The 26,222-nt window shown below is 38.8% G+C and overlaps 1 protein-coding gene across 2 annotated transcripts in view; it reads right to left on the bottom strand.

Moving 5' to 3' along the window:
- Window positions 1–1,182: 1,182 nt before the first annotated feature.
- The window catches only part of LOC105258009 (transmembrane and TPR repeat-containing protein CG4341), a 199,560-nt gene continuing 174,520 nt past the window's right edge, over window positions 1,183–26,222 (bottom strand). Inside the window, exons 7-10 of one of the 2 annotated variants that reach the window (XM_011268995.3) lie at window positions 21,490–21,734; window positions 4,024–4,164; window positions 3,193–3,277; window positions 1,183–1,797 (exon numbers count right to left, since the gene is read on the bottom strand). In XM_011268995.3, the coding sequence (XP_011267297.2) occupies window positions 1,466–1,797; window positions 3,193–3,277; window positions 4,024–4,164; window positions 21,490–21,734 (803 nt within the window). In that variant the 3' untranslated portion in view covers window positions 1,183–1,465. Of the gene's footprint in view, window positions 1,798–3,192; window positions 3,381–4,023; window positions 4,165–21,489; window positions 21,735–26,222 lie in introns of both variants that reach the window. The other variant, XR_003123343.1, reaches the window with a different exon arrangement.

Genomic DNA, 26,222 nt, shown 5'->3' on the forward strand with positions numbered 1-26,222 from the left:
AAATAAAATGGCCGTGACGATGCAACCTCGAGCCGTCTCCCCGACAAAGAAAAACGCTCTTGACGGTGTTCCGCTTTAAAGATAACGAAGCGAGTTCTTAGCGGAACAAAGCGGCTACCAAACCGCCGCCGCCACCATCGTTGCAGCGGTCGTCGGAGTGTTTGCCGAGACTATCTCCAGCAGCGCGACAGGAGCGACAGGTGGCTCCGTGTGCCCGCTTTTTCACCCCTTCTCAATCTTTCTCTCTCTCTCCCTCTTTGCCGTTTCTCCATCCGTCATTTCCTCCCGATTCCTCGTTCCCGGGCTCGTTCGCACCGTTGGCACTTGCTCGGGGGTATGATTTAAAGTGTAAACTTAAATATTCTAGTTGGTACCTTCGTGCAAATAGATTCGATATTAATGGAGCTTCAGCACCTCACCGACAAAAAGAGAGAGAGAGAGAGAGAGAGAAAAGAAAGAAGAATAAAAATATCTGAACATCCAAGGAATTTTAATGGTGAATTAAATTACTTTGCTTAACATATTTTGTATAGTTAAAAAAAGAAAAAAATAGAGTTCAAACAAAATTTTTATAAATTGAAAAGTGAAACATTGATATATATATTTTTTTATAAATATAACAACAAAAATTCAGAGATATAATAACGAGAAAATTAACAGAGAAGAAATAATATCTAAAATAAAACATACTTTTCTCTCTCTCTCTCACTGGAGAGCTTATGTAGTTTCATCCAGAACTCCATCAAAGAAATCGCAAGTAATCGCTTCGAATAATGCGCCAAATGTTTTCAGATCTTCTTTTTCCTTTTGAAATGATTGATTTATAACTAGATGTAGATATAGCATAACCATACATTTCGATTTAAAATAATTATTGATTTACTCTTATCGAATCTGCGCTGAACTTACCTGCAGTTTGTACAGGAAGAGAAAGGTATTTCGCGTTATGGCAAATTTGAAGAAATCTAATACAAATCAGAATGAATGATAGAGCTAACAAAAAAATTAATTAATTCCATATCTTTTATATATAACGACTCTCGTAATGAAATAAATATTTGAGAAATATCTCTCGCAATAAAAACCTGAAGAAGCAGTTCGAGGCAGTAGCCATCTTCTTCAACACCTCGCTAAATTATAGGGAGGAAAAAGGAGTCACATGTGAAATATATATCCGTCGTATATTAGAGAAAAATAAAGGAAGCTTTTTATTCTTCACATATCATAGCAGGCGATACGAGTCGGCCGCGCGTCGTCGATGTGAACGCGCGCGTCACCAACGACGCAGAGATATAAACGAATATCGGTAGGAAGATCGGGCCGGTAGGGGGTTCTTGGGGTACACGGTAATGTCACAGTAAGAAGGGGTCCTCTTCCTCGTCGCGCGGCGCCGTATAATACACGCACCGTCTTCTCTCTCATCGTTTTCTCCTCCACCTTCTCGGTCATCCTGCATTTCTTCAGGTCACGCCAAGATCGCCGCCAGTTTGTGCAGATTCGTTATGGTCGTTGCGTCACCCGGTTGCAATCTAAGCGCCTCCCTGTAAGCCGCGGCGGCCTGCTTGTACTTGCCGTTCAGGTGTAAGATCGCCCCGAGATTCGTGTGGCTGCGGGCTTCGTGCGGCCTCAGATTGGCCGCGTGTCGATACCAGACCTCGGCCTCATCGCGACGATCGGCCTGCCGAAGCGCCGAGGCCGCCGCGACCGACAGTTCGTAGTCGGATCGCGACAGCTCGGCTGCTCGTAGTTGCTCCTCGGCAGCTTCCACTAATCGGCCCTGCGACGTCAGGAACAGCCCTGAAAATTTTGTGACCAAGCGTTGTCTTACAACACAGAAATCGGCCATTTGAATCGTATCCGGTTAATTAAATTTAATGGACTTGTTAGATCTAGTAATTGTACTTAATTATATGTAAAGACCTGTAAAAATGATATGTTTAAAAACAATTTATTATTTGATGTTTATCAATATAATAGTACGTCACTTTTTATATCTCTCAGATAAACCAAAAAATTTTTCGACTTTTTTGGGAGAATGTTTTGATTGAGAAAACTTAAAAAAAAAATGGCATGAGATTGCAGAATGCAAATATGACGAAAAAACAGTATTTTTTTCACAGTGATGTTTTTGGGGTCTTTGAAAGAAACTTAATGAAACACGAGAACAGCTTTAACTGCAAATGTAACGAAAAAACAATATTTTTTTCACAGTGATATTCTCTCTCTTGAAACCTTTAAAAGAAATTTAATGAAATGGGAGAACAGCTTTAATTAATGGGCAAATAAATATACAAAACATTTATATTGAATCTTTAAATCTTCTATAAAACGTTACACAGGGAAAAAATGTTTTATTTCAATATTAATTATAACAAACAAAAAATAAAAAAACATCCAATTTCACAAGTTACATTTTCTGCATTAATAATAAACGTTATATTGCGTTATATTGGAAGGAAAAAAGACGACGGAGTAGAAGATCGTCTTGATATCGCGCGCGAATTAACACACCCGATGTTCTGAAGCGTCGCCAAGTTTCTTTCCGGAATTTCAATACCCGTCGATTTCCCTTCTCCCCCTGAGTCTCGATTCATTCCCGTGCCCTTGGTATTCTTTTTTTCGATTAGTTGGTCCGCCTCCCTTCCTTTACTCCAGATCTACTATCATCCCGCAGGAAATATTACAGCGGTATTTATAGCGGCTCGGGGGAGGAAACGACGATCCTCTTATCTCCCCCTTCTATTAAGCGAATCCTTGGTTCTTTGATTCTTTCCCGACGCGAAGCCTCCCGCGGTCGAGGGGAGAAGCTTTGAGGACTCCTTTTCAGGACAGATTCGAGGATGGGAAATCAATTATACCATTGTTACGATAGGGCTTCGACTGTGGCGACTTGAGGGGGATACGTTCGACCGGGTGCAAAGACGGGATGCTTAAGAGAGTGTATTTCATTGCTTTAATAATGAACGAGAGTCCCTTATCATTGGAGACTACAAATACGGGCATTAGATATTTAAATTGAGTTGCGGCTCAGAAAGGAATGTCGGCTGACGCGACGGGGAGGCGAAAGGGGCAATGTTGGAAAAACGAGAGAGAGAATAGGAAAGGGCGATAAACGAAAGCGTCTACTGTCGAATTTCGGATAACGACGCTCTCCCACGGTCGCAATTAAAGGAGCTTTCGGTCGCGACTTACCGTAATGATGGTGCACGCTGGGGTCGTCCGGTGCCAATCTGCGGGCCCTCAGGAACCATCTTTCCGCTTCCAGAACACGGCTCGACTAAAGAGAGAGAAAGCAGAGGCGACTTGTGAGCCACCGCGAACTCGATAGCCCTGTCTGTCCCCCCTCCCCCTGGCGGTTGCTACCGGCTGAGGAGCTTGTTCTATTACATTGGACAATATTTTCGAATGTATTATATTTATTAAACTGTGCGGGCATGTGTATGTGTAAACACAAATGTGTATCTAAAAAAAACAGGAAATTTATATGAACGTTTATAGATATATTTAAAAATTCAAAATTTTAAAATAACACTCAGTATTATCCTTCAATTTTCTCCCGGGCAGCAAATATGTCACATTTTCACTGACAAATTTAGTCTAATAGGCAATACGTCCATTTGCAAAATCCAAAATATATCGCAGAAAAAATAAAACCTGATAAAAAAATCAGAAAAATAGATTTATATTCAACGCTGAATTTTTCCTAAAGAAAAAACTGTATTTGGTATATTCTAAAAAAAAATTTTGCTTGTCATCCATTGTTATTTGTTGAAACCACCGGGACACAATCGATATCTGGCGCAAATGTAAATATAGTTTCGGAGATGCGCAAGAGCCGGGAGGAGCGGGGACTTTATGCTGACCCAAATATATTTATGCGACGCGTTATATATATCGCGTATCGCTCAGTCTCATCGTTTTTCAAGTAGTAACAATCAATATGTAATCAGACTCGGAAAGCAGATCGCGATAAGATGAAACAGAGCGACGACGGGCAATATTTAAAAGCGAAAGACCACTTACGTTCCGTGCCAAAAGTTTCCCATAAGTGATGTGGGCCGGCACGTGGTCAGGCTGGCTGGCCAAACTCGCCTGGAACCACCTCTCGGCCTCCGCGTACTGTTGCAGTCTGGACAGCGTTTCGCCTAGCAGATTATACACGCTCTGGAAAAGAAGCAGACGAGGATTCTCCTTTATATCATCTAATCTCTTTCGATCATTAAAGAAGCTCAAGAATTCTTCTTAAGAATGTTCTGAATTATTATTCTCACTTTTTTCCATCTACTTGAACTCATTACATCTTCTCTTTTTTGAAAGTCGACTTCTTTTTTAACGAAAATGCAATTATAATATATTCATTGCGTGTCCATTAACTTTATAACTCTCTGACATATGCAACTTAATATCAACTAAATATCATTGTAATTAACAGCGTCTTTTGGACAAAGATAATTTAAATAAAAAATATGATTGCGTTATTTATTTGCACCACTGCTAAACTTAATTTAGGAAAATCCTGAAATTACTCGCTAATTTATATAATCGATCATTTATATAAAGTGTATAATAGTATAGGCTTTTAAATTTATAATATCATTATAAATTTAGAAGTCTATACTATTATATGCTTTATTTTCACAAAATTTAAGACTCAATCTCCCCCTTTCGCTTCACGCTACTTTAATATGCAAATATCGGTTAAAAAATATATTAAGCACGAGCGATGCTTGAAAAATGCACGACACGGGACGCGATACAAGCGAGAACTATATTTACGAGAAAATCACGTGTGGATCGAAGCGCGAGAGTGTTCGTTAGCGTGCCGAGAGAGAATTATGCTAATAAATTCAACAACTAATAAATTTGCCGACAACTAATTCACAAAGTGTAACAAATTGCCACGATGTATGCGGACGCGTGTATATGCGTTTTAATACGCGTTACAATATAATAATAAGCTCTTAATTACCTTCAATTTAGAAAATGTGATTGCAAGCGGCAGAATGCTGAAATGTGCCACTGCTACGTAATTAATTACGCTTCAATGTGAAGGATCATTTCCGAAATTTTCATCACGAATGAATCGCGATATGATATTTTAACACGTATAATAATTAAAGAAGGAGCCAGGATAATCGATATTCCGGAAGAGATTTCTCGTTTTGAAAAGTTTATCGATTTCGAAGAATCGGCGCTAACGATTATCATTTCTTGAAAATTATAAATGTGATTGTCATTTTTCACAAATTTTAAAACTTTAATATATTTGACATCTTGGTAACTAATTTACAAATTGATATTCTTGTTAAAAAATACTAAACTTAAAATTAAAATAAAAAATGAAATTGAAAAGGAATTACAGATTGAATTAAAAGAAATAAAATATTAAAGATGTTGAAATAAAAATTTGCTTGAACGAAATGCTCAACGCTCGAAAATAATTAGAGATTTGTAAGCGTTAAAAAAGACTCAATCTTAAATTTTATAATAAAATAACCTTACTTTCACTTTACATTTTTTTCTGGAATATTCTTTTCGACACATACAAATACTGAAAAGTAGCAAAGCGATCGAGAGCGCGTCACGAGGCGGGTAACATCGAAAACCTTCTTCCCGGGCACACATGAGAGACCGCAGCTCGCGTCTCGAAGTTGTAGTAGGCTAAAACTTTTATGATTTTGTTCGAGGCGAGAGCCCGCGAGACGGCATTATTGAGGAGTGAAGTCTTTCACGGATGGAGAAGACAAATGGCAAGGCGCGAACGAGAGACAGGAAAAGAACGACCCCGACTCAGTCGTCAGACTCGATTGCCTCGTGATTCAATGGATCCCGCGGTTTTCTCACCGCCATGAAAATGTCTCGTGGGGAATTGTCGCTACGCGATTCCAATCGGCAGCTTTACGGGAGAAAATTGGAATGTTAATTGATACTTCTATTCGAAATGTTTTATTACGCTTACATCGAAATTGCTCTGGCAATTTATAGTTGAACAAATTATTCTCGTAGATGAAAATATTTCGAATTTAAATCTTGCAGGAATAATTTCAATTTTATATCAAATTGTATATATACCATAATTATATGAATATTATTTTATCGCAAAAATATTGTCATAAATTATAGAATGGAAAAATAATGATATTTGCTGTGGCACGAAATATCGTAGAAGATAATGCAAAAAGAAAAGAAAATTTCGATGTATATGTCAGTTTTCGCACAATTATTCCGACACATAATTATATCGGACTTCACATCTCGCATTCGGAGGCGCCCTACATTTCCAGACTCGAGGATAACGTTTGCACGTATTTTTTGTCACATTTTTGTCACTCTAACGTATGATTATGTCCGTGACGAATGTTCCCGCTTTGTGATCGCGATCATTATTTTCTTACTCATGCGGCAAAAATACGCGTCGACTTCTGAATAGGAAACGTGACGAGCGCCGCTGCATCGCGTCAAAGAATTGCGCCGGCAAAGTCGCGCGCGCGTAAAGCAACCGGCTTTCCCCGTGCGCGCTCGCATTGTTCCGGATCATTATTCACTTGGACTACTTTTCAAGGATGTTGCGCGTACTTGCTTAGGCATAATGCTCGCTCGAGCTCGCGGCACACAAAGCGACGCTTCTACCGATCGACGCGGCTTTTATGCACTCGAGATGGTTCTCACGCCTTTCTGCGCCGAGGAATAATGATCTCGGGGTCGCACATCCCATTTACTGCAATAGCGCGATATGTATGACGTATGTTTCGAGAGAATGATTATAGACTGTTTTCCCCGTAATTATCAAAGATATTAGGGAAGGTGTCAATTCTCCGAATTTTAAATTGATTTCTCTTTAGAAACGTATCGAGGCAAGAGTCTTTTTAATTTTCGATATTAAATTTTCCATTCCAAACAAGCCTCGAATCTTAAATTTCCGATAACGAAAGCCAATTAATTGAAAATAATACTTTATGCAGTTGTGCACTCATGAAACTTAATTGCAATCGTTTCGATTCGTTATGATTTTTTTTAATTAAGGACTAATTAAGTTTGTGTATACCCCCTATTCCAATTATGTATCTCATCGTTCGGCGAACCTTCAAATTTCCTGTAATTATAAAATATCTAGCTATTGCGCGCACTCATCGCGTAATTACTTCGATGCTCTCCCATCGTGTTTACATTTATGTCGCGGTGAACGAGTATTCGACAATTTCCAGCGATTGGCCGGAATGTCTGCTTTATAGCGCGGTCCGATGAATGTTTAATCAAGCTTTGTGTGATGGGAGTCGATGGTATGCTGAACGTTTTGACTTTTCAAAAAATAATAGGATGTATTTTTTCTCGATCCTGTCATCGTCGGACCAGATAGCCGATGTGTACATTTCCCGATCACGCAAATTAATATTGCCGGATCGATGAATAGTTAAGTGGACGTCGGAACATTGTCCCAACTGATATTAAACCGATCGGAAACGCGGCACATATTAACCGGAAACATTTAAAATCACGTTACTATTAAATCCATCCTAAATAATTACACGTCCATCCCATTACGATATGTGTTCAAATGGACGATGAATCAATGATTAATATTTTCGAATACATCAGAGAAACGGAAAATAAATTATCATATGTATATCGTTATTTGCTATCGTATTGTTTGGAAGTTCCTGTACAGATGATACCAAAAGCTCCTTATATTAATATAAAATGCTTTTGTGTAGCAAGAGAAAAGAAAAATTATACATTCTGAAAGACATAATTATTCAAAATATTATCTAAATTGTTTTTTAAATATTTTATTCTATAATTTTATACATTTATATACATTACTGAAATTTTACATATTGGACATGAAGCATTCGAAGTACTGAGTTAAATATGGGAGTTCCAAAAAGATATATAAGTTCAAGTACATATATACTCCAATAATAAAAGATGTAACACAGATTGCTTCAAGTGCGTATGCATTTTCCGGAAATTGAAAATGGGAAATTATTCAAGATTAAATCTCTGCCTTGCCGTCAGAGATTCCGTAGAATTAATACGCGAATGATTGCGCGAAGAATTTCCACGGTGCAGTACGGTTAATCCGGTCGAGAATTACGTCGAATCGTACGCCGGCACGAAGTTATCTCTACCTCTAATGCGGCATATTCCAGATTCCGCCGATTGTCTATGTAAAAGAGAAAGAGAAAGAGAGAAAGAGAGAGAGAGGGAGAGGGGAAGAAAGAGGGAGAATGTAGAGAGGGTGCAGGTGGCTGAGGATGTCGTCGTCGTTGCTGTCGTTGTCGATGACATCTGCATACTGCCTCTCGCAACGGGATAAACAATTAGGACAGCGCAAGCCGAACTGGGTAATTAGACTAACTGACTATGTTCGAAAGCTGGCTAAAAGGATATACGTGCGATAGACAAGAGAGCTAATCGCTAGAAATAATCGGATTAAAACGACACATCGCGCGCTCTCGAACGGTTTCTATCTGTGAAAGGGTACGGAGTCTGCTCCCTTTCCTCACATAGCTCGCTCTAACCGCAAACCAGAAGTAAGTTTGCGACACTATCGCGTATGTGATATTGGAAAATTGGCGATGAATAGGATATATATATATGATGATGTAGACTCGATGAAAATGAAAATCCAAAATATTCCAGCTCTCGGGCATAAAAAATATAAAGTAATAAAGTGGAGTTGGACAAATCAGGAATTGGGAACTTATATTAAGTAGTTTTTCCGTGCGGATATTTTCAGCATTTTGTGAAGCACGTGAATCGATTCAGAACACGTGCTTGTACAAAGTCGTATAAATTAGCATCCGAGGTGAATTCTCTGGCATAGTCAAGGCACAGAAAAGTTCCTCGCGATATCTAACTTTCACGAATCTCGCATCTGTTCGGTAACTCGATAACAAACGCGCGTTTGGCACAGAAAACTGAAATAGGGATTATTCGTCTCGCGAAGAAGATTTGACAAAGTCTTTGAATGGAACAATGAGACGGTTGATTACGTACACCGGGCAAGTGGATTAATTCTTCGTAATCTTATTGTCGTCGCGATTACTTTGATGTCGCGCAGCAAGAACTGTTTGATAATAAAATTGAGTGTAGTAAAATTTTAAAGATTTTATTTAAAAGGAATAATTTTCTTGTTTTTAATACACTTGGAAAAATATCAAAGTATGATGCAAGTTTTTTTAACGTATTATTAATTATTAAAATTATATAATTATATAATTTTTTATTTAATGATTGATTTAATTTAATTTTCTAATCACAATATTCTTCAAGAACATTTGAATTTTAGATAAATTTTAGATTTATAAGAAAATAAGATTTAAAAAAATGAAATGACGCCGCATGAAATATCAGGATATTTGTTATTTATATAGGATGCTGTTTATGTTAAAAGAAAGATGCTTTGAAACGGCCTTTCATCACAGAATACGCAAGGATCAGTAGCGATGTGATGGTCCAGTAATTTGATCGATAGCAGCTGGTGGGTTTTACCTAACCAATATTGGGCGGATTACGGTTTCATCTCATTTCGGGCTTTCACTCAATGTGGGATCCCGTCTCATTATACTATTAATGATTTTCCGATTCACAAGAGACAATGGTGTTCGCTGTATTTATACCATTGAATGACATTTTGGTAACGAGATCCTCGAATATGTGTCAATGAACACGATAAAGTATACGTAAAATATAAATGTTTTTATAAAACATAAGTGTTTTCGTTATAAAAACATTTATATTTTACATGTATACTTTATCGTATAGTTTCTTGACCATTTAATTCGATCACTATAATTATATTAATAATTATTTATAATTAATTATATTTTAGATAATTATACTTGAATTTTACTATAATTTTAATTTGTAAAATATAATTTACGTATTGTAAAAAATAATATGCATAATTTATTTGATGTTTTATTTATAATTTTTATTACATCGCAATTTTTTCGGAAATAAAGGTTAGCGAGAAGGGAAGAACTGGGGATTCCAACATTATTGGAAGAAAAATTATATTCTCGAGAGTTCGAAATACATTCTTTCTTATCTTCCCCGGATACTGTTATACTTTCATTGCTGTACACCAAGTCATCGTCCAATCTTGGCCATTTATCATTCTTTCATGCAAATACCGCAACGTCTATGGGAACACGCCAAGAAATTATTCCGCGATTTTTATTTTTTGCACAAGATGATTCTCATTTAGAAGAAAAAGAGGATAGTTCGATGCCGATTTTCTCGGCGAATTTTCGGGATTACGATTAGGAGATGCGACCTTCCCGAAGCGAGATTCACGGAGGCGCCGCCGCGCCGCTCTCGTAGAGTTTCATCTAACTTTCCACGGGACAACGTCGCCAACCATGCACGCCGTGGAGCGAGAAGGCAGGAGAAGAGCGAGGGGAGAACCGAGGGCCATCGTGATAAAACATCGGGAACTGGCGAAACTCCGGTGTAATCTTGCCGGCGATGTTTTACTGCGCGGGCTGGCACGTAGGGAGCCTCGGGGGTTGCACACACACACACACGCGCGCGCGCGCGCACAAATGTATGTATGTATGTATGTATGTATGTTCAGGGCCACGCGGCATCGTAAAGTCCTGAGAGATATCGCGCCGGCGATTAGACCCTCGTTTTGGGAAGTAAATTTCTGCGGGTGCCGACTCCCTCTTTCCTTCGCCCCTTTAGAATCCTTTGTCCGCCCAAAAGCTTGGACCGGTTTGGGACAAGGATCGAACCCTTTTGATGCAAGATCCCCGTTTCTTCTCTCGCTGCTTTTGGCCACAATCTCCTGCAGCTCACCCAGTAACTATCATCAACTAATCACGAGCGTGCATGATTTATGAATCTGTCATCTACTAGTTTCGGTAAACAGTACGGTGAATTATTAAATCGAAAAAAATTTGATGCGTTGCTATGATATATTGAACTTGTTTACAGCTTTGCTACTCAGATTCGCCGACGAAAGCGTAATATACATAGATTCGTTTCATCATCTTTATTTTCGCGTAGTTTTTATCGTTCAATGTATATTGGTAGTGTAAGAGACTATTTTTCCAAGTATGATTTATTATATTTATATAAATAATGTTTAATTATAATTGATCAATTTTCTAATTATTAATGTTAAATTCTTAAATGTCGCCAGTAGATAAAATTAAAGACGTAAGTTAAATCGACCACACTGGCAATCTTTCTGTCATTAGTAAACATAAATTGGAATTTAATCATGACTTTGATTGGTCAATACCGGTTATTTTACATAATGAAAAATATGTGAGAAAGAGAGAAATTGCTGAAATGTTTTTTATTAAAAAGTTTGACAACACTATTAACTTACAAAAGAACACTGAGAATTTAAACAATATTTATGATAAACTAAAGATCGTTTAGTCTTTCTTATTATGTTGGAGAGGTTGACATAATGCAATCTTGACACAGTGATTTTCTTATTTCTCACAATATAATAGTTAATTAAGATACTTTCACTTGATGAGGACCAAAACCCATGGTTGAAACATTGTGATACATTACCAATCAATAAATTGCCAGTGTGGTCGACTTAACTTACATCTTTTATTTTTAATTATTATTTTTTAATATTTTTTGTTTTATATTATTCCGTAACATATTTATCAAATCTTTATAGAATTATTACTAGTGTGTAATTATATAGATAGTAAAATGGAGTTAATAAAATGGAGAATAAAATTGAAATATATTGTATCGTTCATAAAAATTGTCGATAACAAGAAATTAATATAACATGCATTAAATGTATAATTCCATCGGATTACGTCGAACCATTGTCGAACAATGGTAACTGATTCTTCCATTGTCAATCGAAAAAACATTATTTCATCACAGCTTTTTTAGAAAAAAACCTCGTCGATATGAAGAATGCTGTTGCTGTAATTGAACGATGAAATCGCAAATCGAGCGCGAATTTTTTGCGGATTTCTATAGAAAATGTGAGCGAGCGAAACATGACCCCCTTTCCCTTAAGATGGCACAACCACTATCCCGATTCCCGGTGCTCTCGCTTTACTTCTTTCGACTTTCTTGTTTGTTCGACTACGTACTACTATCCGAACCCCCCGGTCCCTTTGATAGCACATGGCGCAAACTTTCGGTGACTTTCCGTAGATAGGCAAGAATTGGAGAGTTTTGCTCCGGCATGGTCGGGTGCGAGTAAGTAAGTTTCCCGTCGTCTACTAGAGAACGGCTGTCGGATGGATTTGCGACACGACGGACCGTCTTAATCAACTGGGTTCTCTGATCGATAAGTCGCCCCGATGCTTCTCCGGGCAATGCCTGAATTAAATTTCACCATCTATCAACATGTAATTTATTTCAAATGCAAATCGGCGCATCAATTAAGATCGGCCTTCGAAGTAGAATTAAATCCGAAACTAATAAATTCGAAATTATTTTTTAATATTTCAAAATTCAACATATATCTGACATCTAACATACGCAATAATAATACTTTAATTTTCACTTGTGTAAACAAATTTCCTCGTATAGAAAAAAATACATCTTAATCGCGCGCATCACAATGATGCGTTTTCGTAATCACAAAATGAGATGGCATCGCGAGTCATCTTTTAAGCTTCCTCGATTCAAAAATCCTCACCGCCAGCGAGGTAATCCCATGCACGTACACCAGACCGCAGATCTCAGGGAGCAAAAGAAAAATATTAGCGTGTCGCGACATCGTGACGATATCGGGAACAAAGGGTGACGACGAGGCGAGAGTGCTTAATTCGCGCGAGTGGCATGAGGCGGTGTACGCCCGCGGAATTCCTTCCGTCCCTTCCTCTTTTTTCCTCTCCCTTCGCCTTCTTTTTATTGCGAAGGTGCGCGCAGAAGGCCGGCGAGAAAAGAGGGCAAGGAGGTACGACCCGGGTGCGGACGGACGGAGGGAGGACGATGCACAATAGGCGTTCTTCTGGAAGATTAAAGTGCAACGGCGGCACCGCGGAGCGGTGTGTCGGGCAGCGGCTCGCGTTAAAATTAAAATCGCGCGCAAAAAGGTAGAGAGCAAAGTACGGGAGCGGTGGATGGGAGGATTGACGAGGCGAGGGCGAGAGAGGTCCGGGGATGTTGGCTTGTAATTTAAAAGCTTCTCGCTGTTTTTCGCATGGCCCTAAGGAAGCCATTAGGATCCCCGCGGGCGACCGGTAGGTAGGTAGATAGATAGAACGACCTGCAAAGTACATCGCCGGGAGCACACATCTCTCGCATTCAGAGGAGTCCCTCTGGTGACTTTGGAAATATTCTCGTTACTTCTTGCATTCGATTGTAAATCGACTTGCCACTTCGGAATATCGGATGGGAATCGCAAAATCGAGAAAGCAAAGTTGCGATGATTATTTTGTCTCGTGTATTCCTAGTTTTTTTTTAAAGAAAGAAGTGGGTGAAGACATTTATTTATATTTGATTTTAAAATAATGTGTAGAAAATTGTTATAATATTACGTAAAATTATATTAAATTCCTATAACTATCGTGAAAAATAAGAATTTTTTTTATTAGCAATATACGCAGTACCGCAATTACTCAAATAAACTTTCTTTCATTTGAGATCGTAAGTCAAGCCGTAGCTCGCAATAGCCTTTTAACCGTTCCAAACTGTTACTAGCAAATAATTGTCGGGACGGCTCTTTTATAGGCGCCCTTAATTCTCGTTCTGATAAGGTTAAAAGTTTCTCTTTACTTTTGACTCCTTTCCACTTATCGATCTCGCCGTCGATCGATAGCACCGAGAGCGTTAAACCGTTAAAGGAATAGCTTCGCTGCTTCGTCGGAATTACGAAGCACTATATCCTGAAAAGAACAGTTAAAACTCATCCTTAAATGTAAAAGAGTAAGGATCGAAACGTTTCACGATGACGGGAGTTGATTGATGAATTGACAATATACATATTTGCGAGAAGCGCAATACTCGGTCTTCGAGGAAAGGGCGGATGAGAAGAGGGGGACATTTTAAGCCTGCTGCCAAGGAGCGAGGACGAAAAAACGAAAGAGGGTAGACGAGAAAGACAGAAGGGGTTGCGAAATTACCTCGAGCAGCATTGTGCGCCTGTCGGAGGGTTGCAAGCACCTAATTAGCCACTCAAACACTGCTGCACAAAGCGACCCTCTGTTATTAAAACGATATGTAAAACGAGGGTGTCTCTCCATAGCGCTTTTCTTTTTCGGACAGCTAGGTTCGTCGATCTCGCGACTCCCAACGGTGCCAGGGATTTTTCCGGGAAATTCGTCGCGCCAGGGTCTTTTGTTTGCCATATCGTTATCACGACACTATTATCCCGGGCGCAGATATATTATACGTCGCGACACAATGGCAATAAAATTTAAATCATGCGTTAAACTTTTAATATGTTAGCTACACTTTATTAAACATCTTTAAAAGATATTTTTTATATCGAATCATATCGCTAATACACACACCAATATAATTTCTAGTAATTTAAGTAAAAGCTTTTTGTTTTAATAAAGATATTCACCGAAGCATTAGTCATGTATCAACTAGACTAGAACTTTTGTGATAATATTTATTATAACTTTGGTCAATTTGTGGATTAAATCTATTAAGAGCTTGAAAATTGTTTCACTTATTATTATTAATTTCAATCGGCAATTAATTTTAATCACAATATCTTACAGTAATATGCAAATAATAAAAGAAAACTAGAAAATGAATAAAAAGTTTTAATGAAATAAAGAGTTGTTTGATAAAACTCTAAAAAATATGTTGAATGAAAGGATTTCTGTAATAAAAGAACGCAATTGTGACGTTAAAATATGTCGTTGAAATTGTAAAGAACGTTTTCGTAAGATATTTACGTATAATATACAATTGTCGTTTGTTTGCGAATTAAATGAACTACTGTGTCTGACAGAAATCGTGCAATAACATTTTACGTGGAAACGCTACTCAAAGCACAGGAACATTGAAAGGTTTGGTTGCGTCGGTTTGAAACGATATTGGTGTTGTTGAATTATTAAAATAGTTTACACAATTAATCGTTCAACTGATTTAGTTGTTTAATTGTTAATCACTTGACAAACTCAATCGAGGTTCGATTAATTGCTGTATTTTTAATACAAAGTTTGTTTGTTAAATGTAACGAGAATGATTAGGTATTGTATCTTCTTCTGACGAGAAGAATGAGAATATCAATTATTTAACACAGATTCTTTAAGTTTTAACGTAACTTCGTAAATGTTATATTTATTTAGAAATATTTTGTAAACTTGTAAAAATTTAGAAATATTTTGTATTTGGAATTTATAAGCAAATACAAATGTATGTATCAAAAATTTATACAAAGATATTTAATTCATATAATTTTAAATAAGACTTGCGATAAATTTTCAATTAATAAAAATCCGCCGGGATGAATATGAAGTCACAAAATTTGTTCTGTCGGTTATAATTGATGTCTTGTAAAAGGAGACTGAAATAATTTATATAAATTGTCTTTTATTTAAAAAGATCACTAACATTTCCATAAATTTTGTATGTGATTAAAATACAAATTATCATCATTAAATAATCAAATTAAACGCATACACCTCGTTCTTTCTCCTTCGACGTGCGGTCGCATCGACAGAGCTAAATGGTTCGGCAAGGAAAAAAGTTTCTGGTTATTAATTTTTCGTTACGAGCCACGACAGTCCAGCCAGCCAGCCGGTACCGGCGATTTTCCTCCGAAACTTTCCGTCCCGCTACTTATTCCGCCGAGATGAATGTGAAGTCGCAAAGTTTGTCGGTCATAATTGATGTCTCGTAAAAGGGGATCGGAACCGAATGGAAGGGGATTCGATCGAGTCTAAAACGCGATGGAAAAGTTTCGACAGGATTCCGCATCTTCACCGACGAAATCAATCGCGATATGCTGAACGCAGCATACGCGAAAACGATGGATATCCTGTGTTTGGGAAATAAATAAATGACACATATATCGCATTTTATCTCCGTCGCGACTAACATATTTTTAGTATCGAGATATCTGGAGCGTTTGGCAAAAAAATATATAAGAAATTTAGCGGCGCGATATGTTAAGCCATCTGATTTAACCTTCTTTCTTCCAAAATGAAATTCTATAAAATACTTATGAAATATATCGTAATAATTTCATTTGTTTCTCGATAAAAATATCGTTAAACTGTGATGATATCTATACTTTTTTTAAAAAATAGATTCCAATATCACTGAATGCGATGGAAGACGATATACGAATGACTTTGTATAAATAGCATCACTATTAAAAAAAAATATATATTTTTTTCTGATTAAAAGTATTAATTTCCTTTTTTGAAATATGTGAACTTAATGCTTACCTTAATTCGAGACTTGATGCATTTAATGAACATATAACATATTGATACATGTTTGTAATATTTCAAGAAGAATATACTTTTTCTTGCTATTTTTCTTCTTACTCTTTGATATTTTTCCCCTCACAATCAGTATGGTTTTAATTTCTCGAATAGAATGAGAATGATAAATCGCGCGGACTTAAGAATAACGTATTACGAGCACCGGCTAATTGCTAAGTACTAATTAATGCGGTCTTAAGCAAAGCTATAGTAATGAATTATGCTACGTCAAGGCTATTTGCAATGAGGACAAAAGAACAATAGTCGCCGGCTGTTCGCGTTTTTATCATCATCATTTGGGGTAAAATCTTCGTTTGTTGCTCGCCATTGCTTAGTTCATTGTCAAAATAATTGTAATCACGATTATTCACGATAATGATACAATTGTAATCCTATAAATATATATTATATATTATAAATATAAGAATCTCTCGTTACTAAAGACTTCATTTTATGATTTGTTACGATATAAAGTGCATACTAATTATTTTCATAAATCATTAATAAAATAGTATAATAAAATAGAAATTATATATATATATATATATATATATATATATATATATATATATAGTGTATATGTGTGTGTGTGTGTATTTAATAAGCACATAAAATTTGTTTTCTATCACTTTCATAATATATATCCTCATAGTCTTGGGGAAATTTGAGAAACGACAATAATTTGGCGCGCGCAGCGGCTCTTTTATTAAATGATGAAATATTCCACCGACTTATGACCAAGGGATGCTTTGGAAGTTTCGCTATCTAATTCCCGCAGGCACTTCTCGACTGAGAGAAGGTTTCGGAAGGAAGTCCCGCCGAGGTCCTATCGGTGGCTAGAAGCCGCTGAAAGTTCATCGAAGTACTCAGTCGAGGATATTATAACTCGATGCGAGCGCGATGCCGGCAAAGTTCCCGAAAATCGCGGAGAAGCAATAACTCGGGATGGAAAAACGGCAGAATCGTTTCGTTTCGACGAAAGCTCTCTTCTCACGGTCGATGCCGTTCCGCCTGAGCCACCCGATATCACTCGGACGGCCAATTTAAAGTTACGATTCGCCGGCCATTTCCGTGTCCCTGGGGGATGGCGGTGGTGCTGGCAGAGCTCCGATTTGAGGTGCCCGAAATGCGGTTTGACGGCTATTACCGTATCGGCTGGCTATTTTCGTTGATGGAGGACTCAACTTGCGAATTTTTAAGATACGCTTCTCATGGGTCTCTGCAAATATTCGAAATGTGACGTGTCGTATAACGGAAACTCGCTTTTCAAAAATAACAGAATCGTAAATTCAACATCGTGATAATTCCTTTCTTCTGAAATTCAGTTTAGTTACGAGTCTGTTCAGCTAAAGAATCACTTATCAATAATTTTGCTCAAAGTAGGTCGAATCGAATCTATGAAGGGGAGATATTTGTATCGCGAAAAAGCTAAAGATAAAACTAAACTCTCACAATAGCAGTGAGCAACGTGGCAACAATTTATTTTAAGTTATACATGTTGTGCAAGTATATTTATTTTCATTTTTTTTGCAGACTAAATTTTAGAATAAAAATTATTTTTTTCAGAATTTTGTCACGATACAATTATAACTATTTAACTTTTAGATACAAGAAAGAACAATTTTTTGAACGAATTATTTAATAGTTATACATGTGCAAACGAATATTTTGAAAAAATATAATTATTAACATATTAGATTTTGAAATAATCATACTCTCGGTATTCACGTCGTAATAAATTTTTCTCGTTTCAAGCAAATTATGTTCCTGGAACTTTAGGAAATATACGACTTCTCAGGACGGCATTTGCGAAATACCCCTTTACGTGCATATATCCGAAACGGCGACGGTGCACTCGAAACTTTCGCGGGATAAACGACTTGTGGTGTGTTTTCATAACGATTTCCTTCTGGACCCTCTCTCCTCGACTTTTACTGCGGAAATAGTTATTCCGGAAGTGAGAGCACCGAGAAGGAAGAGGCGACTTACGTCCGACAATCGAATAAAATCGTGCCGCTGTCGATAGGGACGGAATGCAAAAAGTTTTAAAGAGAGGAATTTCAATTTGTGTAATATCAGATATTTCGGATTCTCTGCCGCCTGGCGAGAAAGAGAGACGAGGAAAAAGAGAGGTAGAAAGGAGGTTTAATCAATTAGGTGAACGCGAGACGCGACGGCGCGAATAACTGCATGGCGGGGAAAAGTTTGGCGTGGAAACGTGCCAATGCCGGCGATTCTCCTCGTCTTTTCGTTTTATCGCGATTGCCAATCATGAGGCTCGAATGGGAAATTATGTCGAGTGAATAAAGCGAAATATCGAGATGGACGCATCTAATTTCGCGCGCTAGGATAGAACCATTTCTCTCAGTCCCGTTTCTCGTTTCGCGGTCACGTTCTAAAGCGCATTATTCAATGGCACCGTGACGTTTTATATCGGAAAAATACTTTATTCAGTTCGAATGCGCGTTTTAATCGCGCGGTTAATGCATTTTCTTCCAACTTTTGCCGCGTATATATGCGCGCAACTCATTTATTCGCATTCACGTCGATAACTATAGACACGTTTTGCATTTGACACGTACATAGAATTCGTACTTTGACGTTACAACTGTTACGTCACTCACGATCGACAAACATTGCTTTCACGTCAAATCGCGTTGGTAACGCGACAGCCGAAACCGTTATTATTTCGAGCCATTTTTTAAATAGCAGTTTAGTCGCTCAGTTTCAATGCGTGTAATCTCAAAAATATTTCGAAAATATCCGAAAGCTACATGTATAAAAATTTTTAAATATAAATACATTATCTACTCTCTAAAACTACATATCCGATACACATGTATCAAATAAAATATAAATTCTTCAATTAATACGAAAAAGCAGGAATTTTATTTAGAACATATATATTTTTATTGTATATTTATTGATATATAATTGACTTACTTGTACAATTTGTTGTTTGAATTGAAAAAAATTTTCTATTTATTAAATCTCTCTGTTGTGAAAAATCACTTAACCGTGTTATTCATAAAAGTTAATAAAGGCGAAAATAAAGTTCTGCGTTTACTGCTCTCAGGGGCGAAGACACGTAGACAATTTTATCTCAACGTAACAAGAGAGAAAGAGAGGTCCATAGCACGCCGGGTAGTCGACGTATATTTGTGGAAAAATCGTGGAACCTCGTAGGTCCGAGCTCTCGCATTTTCTTGGCGCATCTGCAGCGTCTTCGCTGCATATGCTCCCGCATACACACACATATGCTTAGATATATGCATACGTATATATACGTACCCGCAGCAGCGCGTGAGAAGCACGGGAAGGCGAAAAATACTTTTTGAATAAATTGTCGCGTAGGAATTCCACGGCGATGCGTCGAACAGAACGCGACTGTAGCATGTAAAACGAAGAGAAAACGGGAAGAGAAAGGAAACAGGGATGGTCGATCGGTTGGTCGGTCGGTTCAGACGGGACGCCGGGGGTAGTGTGTCTCGTAAAAATGCAAACTTCTCGCTTCGGCGTCGATTCCAGGCGCGAGAGGAGCTGGCCGATGCGCGATCCGAGGTTGTCGCTTCGCTTGCGATGCGTTCAAAAAGTTAGACGTGGATTGTGAAGGCAAGAAGAAAAGAAGGACGATGGAACGAGCACGCGAGGAAGAGGGGACGAGAGAAAAGTCGGATGATGGCGGGTAAAGCTACCCTACGCGGAAGAAATTCGCGGGAAGTTCGCCCTGTGCGTCGTTGCGATGCGGGTGGTCGGGGATGGGTTGCATCGGGAATGATGGCGAGAGGGGGAAAAAAAAGGAAAAAGGAAGGAGAAAGTAAGAAAAAGCCGGCAGCGAGTGAATGGATCGCGAGGAGCGTTTTCCTGATTTTTCAAGGGGAGAGGAGAGACCGGAAAAGGGACGCTAGGATGGTGGGAATACGATACTGTTCACGTACTCGGTGATTCGGAAATATCGATGCTTTCGGAATATGTCATCGTCACGCAACCTCTCTACTCTCTCTTTCCTTATCTCTTTTTTTCTTTAAAATGTATGAATACGTAAATGGTTTTCTTGTTCTTTTCAAAACAATACTAATTTCATATTGGTTTCGATCAATTTTCTATGAATTTTGAATTTCTTTTAACTTTTAGTTTTAATTTTTTAATTTTTTATATTTTGTACTCGTATATTATGTATATAAAAGTTAAGAGTAGTATGACAACTAAATGGAATGAATCTCTATAGCTGTTCCATTATAATATAGTTTACGTAAAGTGCTCAGCATGAAAATACACTTTTCTCCTCTTTTTGATCGTCATGCTGAACGAAAGAACAAGCAAACCAAAGAATATATTGCTTGGCATGATGCAGACGATGATTGAGTGGAGACCGTTGAATTGCCCCGGGTGAATCGAAGGCAACAATAATCTTGGAAAGCAATTAGTAATCGAAGGGTCGGCCGACGAAAACATCAGAAATCTGTTTCGAGTTGATTACTTTCTTACGGACCGCTTTCGATGAATCGTTCGAAGCGGTTTACCGCGTCCCCGGTTTGTTAATCGACCGAGTGCAATCGACCAAGGCAGGCAGAACGATTCATGGCAATCGTTTTTGTAGTTAACTGTCGCGTTTGCGAGCCAATTTATACGACGATATTTCTTGTCAAAAGATAAAATAGATGTGTACTTCAAAATCTTATTCTTTCATCAATTTTAATCAACAATTTCATTAAGTTTCTCTATTTCATTAAGTTTCTCTATAAATTCAATCTCACACTTATGACACCTGATAAATGCAACTAAATTCTCAAAGTTATTGGTATAATCAGATTATGTTAGTTCATACAACTTGTACGGATGTGTAATCGATACGTCGATATGAATTTCATTAGACCTAATTTTCGGAAAGATAGATAGGCAGAAACAGAGAGGGAAAGACCGAGAGAAAGAGAGGAAGAGAGAAACTGCATAAAATCGCTCGAAGCGAAACGAAGACGGGGCCTCGCAGGCACTTACCAACTATACGTGCTCTAAGTATTCATAGCTCTCTCGCGCGCGCATCAAGTTATTCTGCCTTAGTGACGTAATGAAGAGGAAGCGGTGAACTACTAACCTGAGGTGGATAGTGATCCGGCAGGGAGCGCAGGGCTTCCCTGTATGCTGACAGGGCTCTTTGTAATCTACCCTGATCGGCATACAGTGCGCCTAATTGAAGGAGGGCCTGCACCTTGGCCGCCTCGTGAGCCCTTTTGTCCTTCAGTCCGGAACCATCCAAGGATGCACCGGCGCGCAAAACCGCAGCCGCTTCCGTGCCGCGTCCGACCGAAATCAGCGCAGCCCCCAGATTTACGTAAGCCTCTGCAAAGAGAAATGATAAGGATCCTGAGCATCATAATATATTTAAAAAGAGAGAAAGACAGAAAGAGTTGGATCGCTGACTTTCTCCCCGAGAATTTAATCTCAGATTTAACAGTGTGTCTTATAATATGCTTTTTTTTTTCATTATCTGAACTTACAATATCTTGTGTATTTTGAAATGTGTAAATTATATTTATATTTAAGTATTTCCTTCTCTTAAAGCGTTTATTTTCTAGAAAAAAAATGTAAATTTTCTGTCATTTTTTATTTTTTTTTTTTAAGCTTTGTAAGTGAATAAAATAAAACGTTTTCAGGATTAGGATAAAATCTACACTAATAATATGTACTTATAAATATACGAAAGCGAATAACGCAAAGTTGGATAAGTCACCTGGTTAAATTATGGAGAATAATTTCATGAGCCGAAAAGATTACGGTTGGAGCAAATCCTGGCCTGGCGGAAACTTTAGATGTGGCATTTCGTTTTCTCGACACCTTTATTTCTGACTTTAATTAAAAAAGTCCTTTCACGGAGAGAGGGAGACTAACTTTTCTAGGCCCTAAATTGGAATAAGCGCTTTGTCGCTCAAGTAAAATTGCCATGATCTCTAGCAAACCGCAAGGACGATAAGGGAGATTACGTAATATGGGGAGCTCTCAGGCTGAAATAAGGAGTAGCCAAGTTTTTAAACAGATTTCACCTCCACATTTAGACCTCCAATTTCTTACTGCAATTCTCTCAAAAAAAGTTAAATGATAAAAATCATGTTCAATCAGACAAATCATATTCCGTGTTAATAATTGTTCAAAATAATTGTATCACGATGAGAGAGCCTTCTTGCCGAAAGTTGATTATTATACAATTCTGTTGCAGATCTTTAGAGAGGGGAAAAAATAGAGATGAATATAAATATAGAATGCAATATAAAATAAATATAAAATAAAAAAAATATATGTAATTTAACGAAAATGTCGACGAAGTCTGCGCGAGGAAGCAGTAATCCGCGTCGTCGCGTTTTATTTCGAGTCTTCGGCAATTGCTGAAAAAGAGGAAAAGCGGAGCAATGAAAAATGGCGGGCCGTAAAAAGCGGGCGGTATAGCTTCGCATTTAGTCCACGCGAAAACTTATTACGCGGCACGCTCGAATACCACCTGTTACCATTTATCTCTCGAACACGCTCAAGCGTTCTTACTTCTTTCTTTGTTACGAGATAAATTTCGATCTCTTGCGCGATCGCGTCGACTTTTAACGACGAGGGTTGGTCGGTATGCGGATGGAAATTATCGCGCCCTCCGCGATCTGCAACGTGAGAAACAGGCATCATTTCTCTCATTCTCTTCGCGCTCTCCTTAATCAAAGAAAAAAAATAACTGCCCATCGAGCGTATCGAAATTGCAATTTCCTGGCGTGTTTCGCGCTTCGAGAACAATAACGATAACTGTGCGCCTCGTATTATTTTGAATAAAGAGTCGACCGCGGCGTCGGAGTCGAGCTCAATCCATTTTCCTCGTCGTCTCCTGCGCTCTCCAGGGATACTCTATGGAATTAGAGTGAGCCGACCGAGCTTCCTGTATCCCCGAATCAGGATGAATGCACGCGACATGAGCGCACGCGCATACGTCTCTCTCGAGCACGTCGATGTTTAACCCTTGCATCCGCCGTAGTAGCTCTCATCGCATGTATTTCAGCAGCGACGCTTTTTACTGCCGGATATTTGTAATGCAGTTTTTCTAAGTAGAGCTCCAGCCACAGCTGATCGTTCTTTAGATCACACATTTGTTTTTACAATAGAGGAAATAATCGTAAAGTTAGGAAGAAAGAGAAATTAGCTGAAAATCAACCAGAGATAAACAAAATTAAACGAATGAAATATATCTGTCCATTAGATTACGATTCAACTTCATCGTTAAGATTTGAAACAATCTAAAATTATCATAGAACAGTTGTAAGAATTCATCTCTTACACAGAGAACTTTGTCGTTATCGCCATGTACGCATGAAATAGCATGAATTCATGATTCGACAGCATGACATCGAGTTATTAATCGATGTCGCTATAAACTCCTGACGTTTTGATCGCTGCGAAGATATCCGAGCGTTTGAAAAGCGATGGAAATCGACACGCAGGAGATAATTACATCGTAAAAAAGAAACTGGAAGCTCGCGAAATGACGACGACGTAAGACGAACTTACTCTCCATCTCTCTCGTATCGAGTTTGCAGATTTTTATTTTCTTCTTCGCTCTTTCCCCGTCTTTTATTTCCAAAGGGGTATTGCGGCGCATCGTAAAAAGAACAGAAGACAGGAAAGGAAGGCGAAATAACGCGCGATAGTGGCGGCCTGCGTTTGGCAGTGAATTATACCGTCCGCCTTTTGCGGCCTGCTCTTTCCACATAATCGTACCGAGTCGAAGAGGAGAGTCAGGTGGCCCGTCGACACACCGGAAAATGTGATGGCTGATTTGGGATAGAGAGCCGGTGTAGCTGGGGACGGAACGAGCGAGCAAAGGGGGAAAAGGGGGGGCCATAGACTCCTGTGGGGTGCTATGGCACAGGCGGAAGAAGGATGGGCGGACGGAAACTGCTGTTTCATCTCCGACTCCGCCAACTTGGCAAGACCGCCGCTCTGTTTGCTTCCTAATTACGAAGGAGAAGGAATAAGACGCGAGACGACGGTGGAAGGGGGAGGGGAGAGGGAGGGAGAGAAATGACGAGGACAAGCGAAGACGGAGAGGAGCGGAGTGAATTCAACTCCACCGCTTTCGCAGAATTAAGATTCCATTGTGCAGTCGAGTTTTGTGTGTGCCTTGCAATTTTCTGGTTAACCTGACCGACTCCTGGCACGCCCGTCCGCTTTCCTCCCGCTGCATGAGCCCCGCGCGTCGTTCTGACGAAGATCGATGGCGCGCGACCGCCGCCCCCTTCGATTTATCGCCCGCGACACGCGCTGGTTTTTCCCGCCGATAATTCGTTGCGGGCGCGGGATGTGTTCGGCCGCGCGGATATAGCGTCGTTGATCTTGCGAGACAAAAGCGGATCGCCCGACGCATCGGCGGCCGATGTTATTCATAGAAGTCGCGGCTCGATTTATGCGCCGGCGAGAAGAATTAATTGCATCGGCGAATGTGAAAGCAAAGCGTTTCAATTCGACGCTACGTCGAAATCGCGCGCGACGACCGATACGCGGATTTTTTAATTGTTTTTCGTGATCCATTGCTGAAAATCGTGATGCAAAACACGATAAGATAATATTTTGTTGTATTTACACTTCAGTGTTTATCGTCGGTCATGGTTTTCAATATTTCTCAATTTTGATTGTTCTTTCAAAAGATTGCAGGTTTAACAATATACTTTGAAACACGTGTTCCTGAAAATACACTGAATCGTCTTGCATCTTGGCGCGAACAACGGCGCGACAAAGCGTAGAGACAAACTTTCGCGGAGTGACTCGGCGAGTCCCGTTAGTTATTAAATATGGCCGTTAAGTGCTAGCTGGCGGTGCAAGCTGTTGACCGTTGAAACGTTAGTTTCAAGATTATGGGACAATTTAGCGCGCAGCATGGCAATGTAATTTCGCACGCATCCGACTGTGACTCGTTACCGGAAATGCTCTTTGCAATTGCATAGAGAGGGAAAGAAAGAGAAGGACAGATACAGATAGAGAGAGAGAGAGAGAGGAGAGAGAGACAAACAGAGAGAGAGAAAGAGAGAGACAGACAGAGAGAGAGAGAGAGACAGAGGAATAGAGAAGTAGAGTGAGAGATACGTAGACAAAATATACCTCTCATTAACGCATATACTATTAGGCCGCTCCTTTTGCGGCATGTACACACTGTTTGCGATCGCTTTTCCAGAACCGGAACTTTCCGAGTAAGCTGATCGTTAGCGGACAATTAAATTGCAACGAGCCAATGGCTGCTATTTGAACTCTTCCTATCGTCTGAAACCTCGCCTCGTTCCGGTCCGACCACCAGCGGTGGCTTATCTACTTGCGCGTCTGCACATGTCTTGCCTTATCTACTAGAAATGTTACGAAGTAATCTCGTAACACAGTTTCAGCGAAATAGCCAAATTTTCGGTTTCTAAAATAATCAATTTAATTGTAGATAACATCGTACCTATTCCTTTCAAAGTATTTCAAGATTCTTACTCGATTAAAAAATATCTTTAGAAAATCTTCACTTTTTTACGAGATCTAAATGTACATGAAAAAAAGCATAATTTAAGATCAGCTCCTAGACTCTCCAAATTAATTCAAGGTTAAGCACAGGATATAAGGATAAAAAATGCATCGATGTTAAATCTATTATAAATTAGTTAAAAGGCTTCAGGGACCAACGCAATGTGAAATAAACATTTTCATATGGTTTATTAAATTAAAATAACCGCTCTATTTTTGCATATATTTCATTGCGTTGGTTCTTGAAGCCTTTTAACTAATTTTTATTGATTTTATCTAACGGACCTAACCTTTATTTCATTATAA

Source organism: Camponotus floridanus, unplaced genomic scaffold, assembly GCF_003227725.1.
Source record: "Camponotus floridanus strain SB8 unplaced genomic scaffold, Cflo_v7.5 scaffold5, whole genome shotgun sequence".
Taxonomy (NCBI): Eukaryota; Metazoa; Arthropoda; class Insecta; order Hymenoptera; family Formicidae; genus Camponotus; species Camponotus floridanus.